Source organism: Carcharhinus amblyrhynchos, chromosome 28 (assembly GCF_965287045.1).
Source record: "Carcharhinus amblyrhynchos chromosome 28, sCarAmb.v2.hapA, whole genome shotgun sequence".
Classification (NCBI taxonomy): domain Eukaryota; kingdom Metazoa; phylum Chordata; class Chondrichthyes; order Carcharhiniformes; family Carcharhinidae; genus Carcharhinus; species Carcharhinus amblyrhynchos.
This window is the reverse complement of record NC_137351.1, coordinates 15,786,975-15,803,010: the sequence shown is the minus strand read 5'-3', so window position 1 is coordinate 15,803,010 and position 16,036 is coordinate 15,786,975. Positions and strand designations below refer to the sequence as shown.

The 16,036-nt window shown below is 44.9% G+C and overlaps 1 protein-coding gene across 5 annotated transcripts in view; it reads right to left on the bottom strand.

Annotated features, from left to right (window-relative positions):
* Nucleotides 1-16,036, bottom strand: part of megf11 (multiple EGF-like-domains 11) — a 361,348-nt gene that overhangs the window by 40,068 nt on the left and 305,244 nt on the right. For all 5 annotated transcript variants that reach the window (XM_080214084.1, XM_080214087.1, XM_080214089.1 and 2 more), the window contains 2 exons: nt 9,677-9,805; nt 197-325 (listed from right to left, as the gene is read on the bottom strand). In XM_080214084.1, coding sequence (XP_080070210.1) covers nt 197-325; nt 9,677-9,805 — 258 coding nt within the window. The remainder of the gene's footprint in view (nt 1-196; nt 326-9,676; nt 9,806-16,036) is intronic.

The following is a 16,036-nucleotide window of genomic DNA, read 5'->3' as shown; positions in this document are numbered from 1 at the left end:
AAATTGGCTGATAAAACATTCGCAATGTGCAAGTGTATTTTCAAATAATGATTTTAATTATTTACTTCTAACCAAAAGTTACTAAGATTTGAGTAAAAACAAGGTCCACTGTGTTACTCTGTTTCCCCACAAGAGGGCGGACACTTCCCAAGGTGGTTTTGGGTTGCAGGAGGTCTCTGTTGAAACTGGTACTCACTCTGTGTACAGTACAAGCCAGTCCAGCCCTGTGTACATCCACACTCGCCATCATAGGCACTGCACACTGCTCCGTTATGGCAGTTACATGAATGGATACAGTTGGGGCCCCAGTAACCCGGCAGGCAAGCTGAACGGAAAGAGAAACCCATGAATAAAGAAAACAGAACCAACAAAAATTACATGAACGAGTGCGGAATCTGGGCATCTGCCCTGGCACCAAACCAGGCCCCGCGGCGAGATACATGACAGGAATTGTGTGACCCAAGAGGATTGGGGTGGGGTGAGGGGGTTTGGGTGATGGGGATGAGGGCTGGGCAATGGGGAGGGAATGGGTGTGGGGGGCGAGGGGGGGTGCGAGGGGGGTGAGGGGTGGATGAGGGGGGTGAGGGGTGGATGAGGGGGGTGAGGGGTGGATGAGGGGGTGGGTGAGGGGGGTGGGTGAGGGGGGTGGGTGAGAGGGGTGGGTGAGAGGGGTGGGTGAGAGGGGTGGGTGAGGGGGGTGGGTGATGGGAGTGGGGGTGGGTGAGGAGTGGGCAGTAGGGAGAGGTGGGCGAGGGGGGTGGGGGGGCGGGCAAGGGGGTGGGGGACGGGCGAGGGGGTTGGGGGGTGGGCGAGGGGGGGTGAGGGTGGGCGAGGAACGTGGGGGTGGGCGAGGGGGCATGGGGCAAGCAATGGGATTGGGCAGAGAAAGGAGAACTCGAGGAAGGTAGAGAGTGTGGATCTGCAGAAACTGTCCCTATCAGGAAGACAAATTATAACTGGCAGCAGTGAGGATCGGGGTAAAGGATGTAGGAAGAGCAGCTGGAACCTGAAACCTGGGCCCTGGAACAGGAGGCTGTCCGAAGTGTGGGAGATGAAGGTGGAGGAGGATGGGAAATATAATGTGTTGTGCGCTGAGAATTTAATTCTTAAGGATCCTTTGTACACAGGTTTGGGAAAGGTAAATTCCAGGGATCAGGATCGCTGGTATCTCAAATCAGCTTGAGAAAGTATTCAAGAGGGAGGAGCAAGGAACCAGCCATTGTGATCCATGTGGGAGCAACAAGAGAGGAAAGAGTAGACCAGAGGTCCAGTGTGTAGCTGGGAACTAAATTAGGGAACAGGATTTCAAGGATTGTAACCTGTGAATTATTATCAAAGCAATGTGCAAACTGATACAGGATCTACAAACTGGGGAGATGAACACGTGCTGAAAGAGTGGCACATGAAGAGGACAATAATATCAACACCAGGACAGGAAAAGTTCTGTCCTGCTGGAATGGACTTCCTATGAAAGAGATAGGGATCGGAGTCCTAAAGGATAAGCAGGCCAGTCCTTGTGGACGTTAACAAACGGGAGGGCGGCTCAGATGGGAAGGGTGGTATAAAAAATAGTTTGAAAACCAGTATAGAAATGGTCAGAGATTGTTCTTCTGCAACTAAAAGAAAATCAGAAAGATGAAAAATTATTAAAACCAAGGGAAAAAATAAGAAACACAAGTTAAATTTCAGAGCCGGTTAGACTGTTAAACCAAAATAAGTGTTCTTTATCCAAAGATACAGAGTAGAAGGAACAAACTGAATGAGTTGGAGATGCAATTTCAACTTGAAGGAGAAGTTGTGATGGCCCTTCCAGAGTCTTGGTTGCGATAGTCCGGATTGGGAGTGAAATCTATCAGGTTACAAGATCTACAGGAAAAGACTGGGAAATGGGAAAGCGGAGGTGTAATCTTAGTGATGAAGAGGAAATCACGTCAATGATAAGAGAGGATATAACAATAAACAGGCAGTGGAGATTTTATAGGTAGAATAAAGAAATAGAACAGAGTTTATGACAGGGGGTGGGGCGGGAGTTGCGTATAGGATGTCCCTAGCAGCTGAGAAATTATAAAATATATACATATGGTGATGAGATATGCGTGTAGCAGCAGCAGAGGGTTTACTGAGAGAATTTAACTTTAAAATAGTCTTGGATAATTGGAGTCGATCATATTATAAAGGTAGTGAAGTTCTAAAATGCCTCTGAAATAGTTTTCTGCAATACTATCAACAAGGTGTCAGGCTATAAATTAGATTAGATTAGAACAATAAATGAGATTTACTGAACTGCCATCATCATATATTTGAGTTCAATATAGTGTTTGAATGGGAGAGCTCAGTCCAGCTACTCAGATTCTAGATTAAGGTACAGCTGCCTTCAGTGCAATAAGACAGAGATGATTTACCCATGAACAGATAAAAAGACTGAGATTCATGGAAATGGTGTAAAAAGGAACAGAATGTGATACAGAACCAGTTTACAGCCCACAAGAGTCGGCAACAACATTGCAGCTACCCTAACCATAATCTTCCAAAAACTCACAGTGTGTGTGCCACTCCTTTATTTCGGAATATAGGAAACAGGAACAGGAGTAGACCCTTCAGTCCCTCAAACCTGCTATTCTACTAGACCATGGCTGCTCTTCTACTTCAATTCCATTTTCCCACAGTGTCCCCATATCCTTTAATATCTTCAATATCTAGAAATCTATCAATATTTGGCTTGAAGACTCACTGACTGAGCCTCCACAGCCCTCTCTGGTAGAGAATTCCAAAGATTCATCATCCTCTGAACTCCTCCTAGTCTCAGTCTGAAATGGCCTGTAATGACTTCAACCAGGCCATTGAGGGAGCTATTTTCAAAGTTCACATCCTTAATTTTGAATCATTGAATGGACTTGCCCCTTCCCTATTTCTGGAATCTCCTTCAGTCCGACAACCTTCCCGGATCACTGCACTTATCCAATTCCGGCCTCGTGGACCATCCCTAATTCAATCACTGTGCCACTGGTGGGCAGCCTGGGCCCGAAACTCTGGAATTCTCTCTCAATACCATGCCGCGGCTCTGCCTTGCTTTCCTCCGTTCTGATGCCTCTTATAAAATCACCTCTTTAATCAAGCTTCTGGCACCTGGCCCAACATCTCAAATGGATCAGTGTCAAATTTTGTTCCATAACATTCCCGTAAAGCACCACGGACAGTTTTATTGTGTTCAAGGTATTATAGCAATGGAAGTTGCTGTTTGCAATTACTGGAGTCAATAGTTGTGGATATGGTGCCTCAAGGCCTTGGAACTGTCTGGCAGCTGAAAGAGTCGGCATGGAGATGTAAAGGGTAGACCATGTCTGACAAATCTGATAAAAGAGGTGATTAAAGCGTTAGAGAAGGTAATCTGTCAGGATGTTACTGATATGGACTTAAAGAGGCCATTCTATAAATACTTTTATACAATACTATTCACTAAAGTTGAAGCTCATGGAATTGAAGGCAAACTATTGACTTGGTGAGGGAATTGGCCAAGCAGTAAGACACAGATGCTTGATGGCCAGCCCAGACATGATGGGCCAAAGGGCCTCTTTCTAAGATGTAAAACTCTTATGCGTAGGGATAATGAGCAGGTGTTGTGACATCCTGCAAGGATGTATAACCAGGGCCTCCACTAGTCATCATGTTTATTAATGGTTTAGACGGTGGGTTAGGAAAACTTGTTCCGAGGTTGCTGACAGCACAAAACTAGGTGGCATTCTAAACTGTGATGATGGAAACATGAAACAACAAACTGATGTTAACAGAGTAAATCAATGGGGTAAATTGTGGTGAATTAATTTTAATGCAGTCAAATATGAGGCATTAATGTCACACAGATAGAAGAGAGGACCTTGTAAATGGTGAAAGGCCAGGAACAGAGGCAGTCCAAAGGATCTTTAAATCATAAAGCATCAAGGGCAGGCACAGATAATCATCAAGAAGGTTAATGGACTGCTGGTCTTTATATCGAGTGGGCTAAAACACAAAGGGGTATAAGTCAAGCCACAAAGTCCTGGTTAGACCTGGGTCAGTGTGAGCAGTTCTTGGCACCGCATCTTAGAAAGGACATTTTGTCCCTGTATGGAGTGAGGAATGGATTTCTCAGAACGATACCGGAGCTCCACGTTAAAAGACAAGGAGAGATTACGTAAACTAGGGTTGTATTTGCTGGAATTTAGAAAGTTAAGGGGAAAGTACTGCCATTGACTGGGGAGCCTAAGGCCCAGAGATCTTCATGGGGTTATTTGGATTACCTTTAAAAATGATGTATGGGATCCGAATCCAGGATTCCCGCCCTATTTTTATTTTACTGGCACAGGATGAGGGTTCAATTAGTGAGCTTGCTCATGGCAATCCCACTCCTGCCAGCTCCATTCCGGGGGGGGCATTTCAAACCACCCACAATCTTGACGGAGGTTTATGTTGTTAGTAGATGTGGTTGGGGGGCGGCGGGGGGGAGAAATGCTAGTCCTGAGTCAGGGACAAAAACAAAAACAGCCATTCAACATTTCCTCTGGATTACATTTTCATGAAACTGTCAAGTAGTCAGAGCCATTCATACTATCAATGAATGACAAGGTGCCACCATCAACGTCACATCTCTTAATTGTGTGTATGTGAATAAACCAACAGGCATTGAAAAAAAAAACTTTTCAAAGAAAGATTTGGTGGATACAAAGTAATAAGGATATCATTCAAGCAAAGACATCACTCCTCTCTTCGGTTGTGTAAACACTGCCTGCTTAGAGCTAAATTTAGCTGAGATGTTGGATTAACCGTAATTGAAGTGTGAACTCATGATGTCAAATGGTTAGTCCCAGTGGACAGAGACTGGCCTTACAGCCTGCGAGCTTTGCCGTCTGCCCGCCTCCATGGCTGCTTTGAGCCTGTCCCTGGTGGCTGCGAGGCTGAATCCATTCTGTCCCTGCCTCCCTGGAATGAAAATACAGCAGGAAGGAGCCTCATCAACAGAGACGGGTTTTCGGAATTAGTAACTTTCCCGACTCCTGTTTCCAACTAGACCCCAGGTCTAGGGGGCACAGTCTAAGAATGAAAAGTTAGAGGCGGCCATGTTTTTCAGAAGTGAACTGAGAAACATTTCTTCTACAAGCAGAGAGTGGTACAAGTTTGGAATTCTCAATTCAGCAAACAGTAATTGATGCGCGACTAATTATCAGCCTGAAATCTGAGATTGATAGATTTTTGATAGTCAATAGATATTGAGAGGTGTGGGACAAAAATATGGGTTCTCCGACCTCACTTGCAGAGGCTAAATGGTCTCATCTTGTTTCAAACACAGAGTTCATTGGCAAACAGTAAAAACATGAATAAGGGCTTTCTGGGTCACAGCTGAAGTCAGCCTTTGATATTTTCATTTCATTTCAATTTATGAATCACTTCAAAAAAAAATAGAAATCTCAAAGAGAGAATAAAGATTCACTCATCGCGATTCACTGTTAATGTCAATGAATCAATTACCAATATCCACAACTTTGTTTTATTTCTAACAATGTTATTGAGACAGTGAGTGTTGTTGGTATAATTTGGGGGGTGGGCGGGGCCGCGGGTGGTGATCTGGGGTTCGAGATCCTCCAGGGGAAAGGAATCTGATCAGAGGGTTGAAACATGTTGATGGAAGAAACTCATCAATTTATTGGAAGACCAGGAAACACTAGATTCATCCAATCACAACAATCGCCAATCCTGTGACACAGCAATGGAAATGTTGCTGGAGATTTCAGGGTAATTACACAAATTTAAAACACACTAATGCGGGAGCTTTGATCCACATTGCACATTTGCAGTTCCATTATTGTAACACGAGGAGAAAGTATTGCTCCTATTCTGTGTTTAGAGTAAATGCTAACAATCCAAATATGTAACTGTTTCCAATTAGTCAGGATTCCCAGTAACTGACATCTCTTTATCACTCAGAGTCAACATTCCCAGCCCATTGCCTCTTGTTAACCATGTTATAGATCACACCAAGAAACAAGTGATGGCAAAAATTACGAGGAATATTTTCTGCAAGATACACAAAACATTTTAATCCAATGAAGCATTTTGTTTGCTCACTGGCTACTCCCTGTCATGTGATGATCTGTATGTGACATTTTAAAATCTGTAACCAAGAAGTGTGTGTGAATGTGTGCCTGCAGGTTGCTGTGTGGGGAGGGCTCTGCACACACAGTTTTTAAAAGTTTATTAGTGTCACAAGTAGGCTTACGCTAACACTGCAATGAAGTTACTGTGAGAATCCCCTAGTTGCCACACTCCGGCGCCTGTTCGGGTACACTGAGGGAGAATTTAGCATGGCCAATGCACCCTAACCAACACGTCTCTTAGACTGTGGGATGAAACTGGAGCAGAGCAAACACAAGCAGACACAAGGAGAATGTGCAGACTCCACGCAGACAGTGACCCAGGCCGGGAATTGAACACGAGTCCCTGGCGCTGTGAGGCAGCAGTGCTAGCCACTTCATAACACTCTGATCTTTGGTCTGATACAATCCTGAGAGCAGGAAAGAATTGAGCCAAGAAGATGTGATGCACCAGGTTTGGTTTTCGCTGTCCTTTCCACAGACTGGCTCCGGATAAACCTTGACTAATTTCAAACTGACAGCTTAAACTGACTGATGAGTGAATTTTCCCTTTTGCAGATTCTTAAAGTAAAACCACAAGAAACAAATCACCTGTAAAGCAGCATAAAATAATCGAGCATGATATCAAAGAAAATAAAATCAAACTATCTCTTCAAACATCCTGGCTGGGATTCTACAATCTCGTTCACCCCACTACCGCTGTCAGCGAGAACAGAACATTTTTCGTTCAGCTCAAACTCCATTCAGTGCAGGGGGACTGGAAAATCCCTGTTGTGGGTGAGGTCAGAGATTGTATGGTGGAGTTTCTGGTGCAGGTGGAGGAGGAGAAAGTGGGTTCCCAGACACGTGTCCTTTGTTTGAACAGAGGGGAGTACGGTAGGATGAGAGAAGAATTGGCGAATGTGGACTGGGGGAGCTCGTTGGAAGGTAGGTCTGCTGAGGAGCAGTGGAGGATCTTTAAGGAGATCTTTCTTGGTGCTCAGCGGAAATTTATTCCGATGGTCAAAAGGGACCGTAGGAGGAGAGGTAATAAGCCGTGGATAACGAAGGAGGTGAAGGAAAGTGTTAAATTAAAAGCGGAGGCGTTTAGAGTAGCTAAGAGTAGTGGGCAAGAAGAGGATTGGGAGAGGTTTAAATGTCAACAAAGATTGACAAAGAAGTTGATAAAGGAGGGTAGGAGAAACTATGAAGCTGGGCTAGCGCTTAATATAAAAAAGGATAGCAAGAGTTTTTATAAATATATAAAAAGGAAGAGGCTGGCTAGGGTGAACGTTGGTCCCTTAAAGGATGAGAAGGGGGACTTAGTGGTAGGGGATGGGGATATGGCGGAGGTCTTGAATAACTTTTTTGTTTCGGTCTTCACGGAGGAGGACGTGAATAATTTGCCGGATGTTAGAGATGGAAAGGTGGTAGGACTGGAGGGTCTCGATGACATTACTGTTACTAGAGAGGTGGTGCTCGACAGACTGGAGGGACTGATTGTGGACAAGTCCCCAGGACCGGATGGAATGCATCTGAGGGTCCTGAAAGAAATGGCGGAGGTGATAGTGGATGCCTTGGTGGTTATTTTCCAGACGTCGCCGGATTCCGGGGAAGTGCCGGAAGATTGGAAAACGGCTAATGTTACGCCGTTGTTTAAGAAGGGTGCCAGGCAAAAGGCGGGGAATTATAGGCCTGTTAGTTTAACGTCTGTTGTAGGTAAAATGTTAGAATCCGTCATCAAGGAGGAAATAGCGAGGCATCTTGAGGGGAACTGCTTGATAGAGCAGACACAGCACGGTTTCCTTAAAGGGAAGTCGTGTCTGACAAATTTACTGGAGTTCTATGAGGATGTGTCTAGGACGGTGGATAGAGGAGAGCCGGTGGATGTGGTCTTTCTGGATTTTCAGAAGCTGTTTGACAAGGTACCTCACAAGAGGTTATTACAGAAGGTCAGGGGGCATGGAGTTGGGGGTAGGGTGTTAGTGTGGATAGAGGACTGGTTGTCAAATAGGAGGCAGAGAGTGGGGGTCAATGGGTGCTATTCGGATTGGCGGATGGTGACTAGTGGAGTGCCCCAGGGGTCGGTGCTGGGGCCTCAGCTATTTACCATTTATATAGATGATCTGGAGGAGGGAACCGAGCGTAGGGTGTCGAAATTTGCTGATGACACCAAAATTGGTGGAAAGGCAAATTGTGCGGAGGGTGGGGAGAGTCTACAGAAGGATCTAGATAGGCTGGGCGAATGGGCCAGGAAATGGCAAATGGAATTTAATGTTGGCAAGTGCGAGGTGGTCCACTTTAATGGTAGGAATAATGGTAGGAAGGATTATTACTTACGTGGAGAAAAACTGCAGCAGGCGACGGTGCAGAGGGACCTCGGGGTCCTTGTGCATGAGTCACAAAAACCCAGCTTGCAGGTGCAGCAGGTGGTCAGGAAGGCGAATGGGATGCTGGCCTTCATCGCGAGGGGGATTGAATATAAAAGTAGGGAGGTCTTGCTGCGGCTGTATAGGGCATTGGTGAGGCCGCAGCTGGAGTACTGTGTGCAGTTTTGGGCACCGTACTTACGCAAGGATATTTTAGCCTTGGAGGGAGTGCAGAGGAGGTTTACTAGGCTGATGCCAGAGTTGAGGGGGTTGAGCTATGAGGAGAGGCTGAATAGATTAGGATTGTACTCGTTAGAGTTTAGAAGAATGAGGGGAGATCTCATTGAGACGTATAAGATGATGAATGGGATGGATAGGATAGAGGTGGAGAGACTCTTCCCGCTCAGAAAGGATAGTAGGACTAGGGGGCATAGCCTCAAGATAAAGGGGGAGCGGTTTAGAACAGAGTTGAGGAGGAACTTCTTCACTCAAAGGGTGGTGAATCTCTGGAATTCTCTGCCCGTTGAAGTGGTGGAGGCTACCTCGCTAAATATTTTTAAGACGCGGGTTGATGGGTTTTTGATGAGAGAGGGGATTAAGGGTTATGGGGAGAGGGCAGGAATGTGGAACTGAGCCACGACAGATCAGCCATGATCTTATTGAATGGCGGGGCAGGCTCGAAGGGCTAGTTGGCCTACTCCTGCTCCTATTTCTTATGTTCTTATGTTACTTATTTGGAGTGAGATTGGGAGGTTTTGAGACAGTCCCTTTCTGAAAGTGATGCTCCCCACATCAGTCTGCAGCTTTTGAGGCTGGAACAAAGTGACTGTTTGATAGCACAGCTTTCAATATTTCTCCCACCTAATAAAATATCAGTTCTCGGGATTTTCTGAGCATGTTCTTCCAACTCCCTGACTGACTGTAAAATCAATTTGCTGATCTCCTGCGCTTTTACAGTCAATTTCACCAATGTTTCAGAGTCAAAAATGAGCCAATGTTTTGACAATGGGAATTGGGAACTCTGCCAATGGGCACTTAAAAGATTTAGCCAACGTCTTTTAAAGTTTATAGTGTGAGAGAGAACCTGGAGTGATCTGCCACAGTTTGTGTGTGAGAGAGGAATCTGGGGGATCTGCTGTTGTTTTGAGACATTACAGAGAGTTGAGGCAGCACTATATAAATGCAAATTTTTCTATCACTTACTGCGAGAACAATCCTTCCCGATCCAGCCTGGGAAGCACTGACAGGATCCATCGATAGGATTACAGGTGCTGTTGTTTGAACAGGAGCAAATTCCAGAGCAGTTCTTTCCAAATCTTCCACTAGCACATACTTTAGAAAGGAAAACAAGATTTAAACAAGTACATTCACGTTGTGTTAACAAGCAAGTTCATTTTGTGTGAACAAAATGACTTATTAAAGGCTTCGAGATTCCTAGTTCCTGCTCCCAATCTCAAACTTGCCTTTGACCAGTTCTCTCTCCTACCCTCAGATCCAACCTCTGCTTCCTGCCCCATTCCTGGTTCAATTATTACCCCTCCCTATTCCTGCATCTGGTTCACTCGCAGTCCTCCCACTGTCCCAGTTCCTAGGCCTTGGAAGTGCGGTGTAAATAGGGTGGAGTAGGGAGAGCTGGGGAAATTCCCGGCACTGACTGGCAGTAAGTGGTGAAGCCTGAGAAGTCTTTTAAAAATCTCTTCCCTCCCTTCCTCCTGTGAAGGAACAGCCGCACTTAGAAATAATCAGAAATTCCTAGAATCAAAAAATAGCACATCAGTAACAGACACCGTTACCCCTTTAATTGTCAATAAAATATAACACAAGTGCACCTTCCATTTCTGTAATTATTTTAACCCTTTATTAATGACCTTGTCCAGAAACATTATTATTACAAACAGAAAATGAAAGCAGGTCTGGCAGCATTTCAGAGTTAATGTTTGAATCGGATATATGATGCTTCTCCACAAGTAGCCGCTGCAATTTGCATTACATTTTGCTGGATTTTGTTTTTTCTTACAAGTTACTCCAGTTTTTCTGTTCTGTCCTGCACTCCAGGTTTCTCTACCCCATAAGCATTTCTCTTATCCAAGGAGTTAGGCAAACATGACCATCGCTGCTTGCTTCTGACTGCCAACAAATGCATGAGAGCAGTATCGGGGGGTGTTTTATGATATTTCCTCCTTGACCAAGAGGTAGTCAAGGTTAAGTGAGAGGAAAGAGTTTTTTCTCACCTCTCTGAAGCCCAGTGCTGTGAGGAAATCAGTGTTGGAAAGATTGTGAATTTCATGCTCACAGCATTGCCAACCTATTGCCTCCAAAATGCAAAGCAGCAAAGCAAAAGGAGCGTCACTCTGTATTATGGAAAGCAGCTTGTGTATGTGTGTGTGTGCATGTGTGTGTGTGTCTCGTTCTCTCTCTCTCTGCTCCTGACTGCCAAGGGCATTCGCAGGTGTAATCAAAAGTATTTCAGTGTGAAACTGAAGCCTGAGAAAGCGGCCAGTGAATTCCCGAGGAAGCGCGATGCAGAGGAATGGTCAAAGGGCAGATGAGGGCAGGCATATTTGAGCAAATATCAAAAAATGCAGTCACGTGCTAGGATTGCCAACTCAGCAAGCTGTCACAAAGTATCTGAGGGAAGAGAATGACTGAGAGAGCAGAGAAATGAATGAGAGCAGCAAGTTCAGTACAAAAAAATTGCACAGAAATTACAATGCAGTCCAAGTAGTCAGCAATAATGTCTTTTTTCACACCAGCAATTATTCTGTTTCTAGATTTCTTCTTCTCTTCAACAAGCTATCCAACCCGTTCAGATGTTCATACAGGTTATCGGAGGCAAGGGGGTGCAGACTTGAGGTTACAATCAAATCGGTCATTGAATGGTGCAGCAGGATCGAGAGGCCGAATGGCCTCCACCTGCTTCAAATGCGTATGTTCAACTGGGAAATATTTCCAGGGTCTCTGATCTCTCATTCCATAGCCTCGCAATGCTCTGCATAAAAACACTTGTCATATCTTGCTCTAAATTTTTATTTGAATCTTATACTTATGCCCACTCGTTCTCGGATCAGGCGTGCCCACTCGTTCTAGAATCTCCTATTATTGAAGACAGCCAATTTCTATCCACATTGTTCTATCCTGTCATAATTTTAGAAACATTCTGTTAAATTGTCTTTAACCTCTGGTGTTTCAATGAAAATAACCTCGATATCCAAGTTTCTCTTTATATTTGGGTTTCCTCATTCCAGGCTGAATCCGAGTGACTCTGTGCTAAATCCTCTCCATTGCCTCAACATCCTTCCTGTAAAGTGGAGTCCAACATTGAAATGTGTCGATCTCTGTTTTATTTGGCTGTGTTTTTCCCCAGCTGCCATGTTGTGATTTAAAATAAACTGTTTTGTGGTTGATGTATTGACTTGTTTGTTGAATCCTGTGTATTTTTTTTTGGCGGGGGGGGGGGGGCGGGGTGGTGGTGTATGTCTGAGCTTTTTGGGCATGATCCACCCAAACTGGCACCAACTCTCTGGCACTGGCAGCATCTGTCAGCTGGGATCCACCATCTGAAAGATGCAATTTTATGCATCACAAGCAAACCTGCTGGCCAAAGATTGGGGCGCACTGTTGTCCCCCCCCCTGCAAAAAACAAATGGTGAAACCCCCACTGGTAGGGGAGCACAGAGGTAATCTATCTCCCACCCAACTCCAATCCCCAACCAACACCACAAAGGCATGAGGGTACCCAGCCCAAACATCCTCTCTTCAGGTCCTTTTCAGGCCCTGCCCCTTTGCAGTGCCACCAGTGCACTGCCCCCTGGCACCTTGGCACAGGGTCCAGTGCCCATGGGCCTCTCTGTTGCTGCCAAGCTGCACAGGGAGGAACCCCCCCCAGGGTTGGGTGGGCTTAGATTGGGAGCAAAGGTTTGACCTTGGCACTCTCCTCTGGAATGGGGGTCTTGTGGCTGGATTGCCCCTTCTCGCCCTGGGAAAGGTGTTGTTCAGTTTCAGTGTGGTGAATTCAGTCACATCTTGAGGTTAAAATACTCATTATTGTCTCTGTCCTCGAAAACAGTTCCCTGCTCACTTCACTCAGCTGCACTCCATTCAGCACAGGCAATTCCCCTTTCTCTTTCTAGGAAGCTACAGATGTGTGAAAACCCCTTTCAATTCTCTGACAGAAATAAGTCAGTCGCTTTCACCAGGAGGGCAATTCCTATCTCCATAGCTGTTCATTCAGCCTCATTGCTTTAACAATGCATTTGTTCCTAGTTTCTGAGTTTTCATAGAAAGCTAAGAGCCTTTGAAATGCCTTCAAATTCTTTGAAAATCTTTGTTTCCATTCAATTTCGGTCCTGTCCCTTAACTCTCATTTGATTGACAGCTTAATGGTTTTTACACAGCCTCCAGTCAGCTATGTTAGTTTACCTTTTTCTTTCATGCTTGAATGCATCTCAAGTATGCCCCCATTGTCCTGATTGCAATATTTACATAAAAGAGGAACTGAAAAGTAACTGCTTTGAAGTTGTCTACAGCTGAATCAATCAAATGAGAGTTAAAAGTGGCTCTGGAACTGTGATGGGAATCAATGCTTTCGGGAATGGAGGAGAGAAATTTGAAAACAATGATTCAAAAAAGAAATGTACTCAGATACAATAGCCAAAGTTTTCCCAAAATTTCAGACTAAGCATCGTGTTTATCTCTCCAGATGCACAGCCAGTTTTCTCTCCAGCTTTTCTGGCACTCAGTGACACAGAATTTGGAGTGTGGTTTGTATCGTTAGTCTGGTAGGACGAGGCCTGATAGAGTTGGCAAGGCCGGCTCCACCGCGATCGGGGCACTGCCTTTAGGAGATTTAACAGCTAATACAGAATTTGTGTCTGCGAATCGGGGGGGCCATGAAATCGCAGCAAATATAGTTCTAAACATGACAACATCAATCGGATTAAGTGCTGAATATTCAGTATATTAGCTATTTGAACTCTTTAATTATGTAACCATCTTGTTACACTCCCAGTTGAGCACTCAATGATTTATAAGTCTCAGGTGTGCATTACTCATTGTTTATTGCTTTTTGTGGGACTTCTTTTTAACAGTGTAAATTTTGAACAATTTAGTGGGTTGTTATATGTTTAGTCCTCAAAACTTTCAAACTTTTCGGGAAACTTTCTCTGTGATCCTCCTTTTAGTTATCAGTATCCAGTTTGCAGATGATACACGCTCTTTTCACACTACTGATCCAACTATCAAATTGGCCCCAAGACCAATCATTTCTTAGATTATGCCCTCAGTCAATTAAGAGGCTCTCATTTTAAGTTGCAGACGACAGGAGTTCTACAGCAGAGCAAAGCACATCAAATCCTTCTTCAGATGATTTATTTGATAATACACCGCTGCTTTTTAACTGCACTGGGGATTCGCTGCCTTAATCTATATTTAATTCATGTTTAATGACTTTGGATAAAAACTTCACGGAATTGGGTAAATCAAATATTTTTGGAAAAAGTTGAGGAATCAGAGAAACTTGCAATTAAAGTTACTAACTAGCATGGCCCTGAATTCAGGTAAAGTGCCTAGGGAACAAAATTAAGCCTTTCAGAGAAAGAAATCAAAGAGATAATCTGGCATGTGTTGCTGTCGATGCTTCATCTCATTATATTCGGAAACATACGTCAGGAATTGGGTTATATTATCACAACCCCGATTTGCCATCTCATACTCACTGCCTAATGAGGATCCACTGCCTGACACACATTGCAAAACTACCTTGGAACTATAGGAAATGGTTGGGAACATCCAGACCGGGAAGGGGCAAATCGGTTTTTGAGGATGAAGACTTCAGAGCACAGACACAGATACAGGAGAACCTCTAAACTCCCTAAATGGTGACGTACCAGAACAATCACAGATTGATGCATCGTTCAGCAGGATTAGCAGCTGAACATAATAAAGTTGCTGCCCAACTTCACCACTTTGGAGCTGCCAAAGTCCAGGCCACCTTGGCAAAATGTAACGACCTTTATGAACTCACAGGAATCTCCAGCATGTGAGGGAGCATCGATTGGATCATTACACTAACTTTGAACAGTACTTTTTGCTTAAGTCATCTCAGTCAAACTAGATTGGGAGTGTCTTACAGTACAGACAGAAAGGAAAGGCTCCCATATCATTGATGTACACTGTGCATCACATAACACTGCAACACAGTGACCAGCCCTCAACTGAGGCCAGAATGATCAGGCTGAGTTAAACATTTTATTCTGCTTTTTACTGCGCCCCACTTCCTGCATTTTAATTTCCACCTGCGTAACAAGGGTCTGGCGCATATAAGTTAGTGTAGGACAGTACCACCCTGCACAGTGACGTAAGGGAGCACTAGGTCAGCTGAGTGTTGGACGGAGCCCAGCATACTTGCAAGTATGGAGACAGCGCCCATCTTGAATCCTTTAATGTACATTTGTAAATAATTCTAAAAGTCAATAAAGAGTGACAAGGTTGAGAAGGTGGGGCCTTTATGAATAACTTCAGCCAGTCCGGGAATTGAACCTGTTCTGTTTGTGTCACTCTGGATCACGGGCCAGCTGTCCAGGCACTGAGCTAAAGCAACTCCCACCTGCAGGAGCACCCAGTCTAGGAGTGTCCAGAAAAAACAGGAGAGCAGGACTAATCCAATCACTCTTCCAAGGCCATGATTCTAAATACAAGATTTCATGAGTAAATATCAGCGTTTAGTGAAGAAAGCAAATTACATTCCTGACTTTGGATTCAGCAACTACAAAGTATTGAAAAACAGACTGACATGGGGCGGAAACGATGATGTGGGCACAAAGTCTGAGAGAGTCAGGAGATGAGATTCTCGTTACACGAAGTGAGAGCAGTGAGGAGAGGGGTTGGCGATGCCTGGTAGGGACTGGGGGGTGATGATAGTGAGGGGGAGGAGTGTCCACAATACTGCGACGGTTGTGGGGGTGGGGGAGGGCCCCGATGCCTCCAAGTCAGAGGGTCACCTCTTATGGGGGGGGGGGGGGGGGGGGGGGGGGTGTGTGTGTGTGTGTGTGTGTGTGTGTGTGTGTGTGTGTGTGTGCGCGTGTGTGTGTGCGCATGCGCACATGCATGTGCATGAGTGTAGGGGAAGGGAAGGGGGAGGAGAATTTAATTCCTTTACGAGATGGTGCCCCTATCCCCATTGTGCCAGTCTTGCTGGCTCTATCCAGCCCCGCCCTGTCAGAGTTTAGATACAAACCACAGCACAGATTCTTGGTGAACTGAGTGCAGGAGAATCTGCTCTAAAAACTCGGCTGTGCATCTGGAGAGTGACAGACCGATTTTCAGTCAACCTGACAGTTGGAGAAATGTTGGTAAAATTTCAACCATAGTGTTTTATCTCAGTGGCAGGGTGTAGGTTCATATTCAGACAGTCTTACGCTCTGACTACCCCAATTCCTATCCCTGCTGTACTCTGGAGGTTGCGGATTTCTCTCCCAGGAGTACTGAGAAATAGAAGATCCTAATAGAGTGACTTGACTTTTTACACTAGTGTAAAGGCCTTATCATCTCCCATTGTTCTGCATG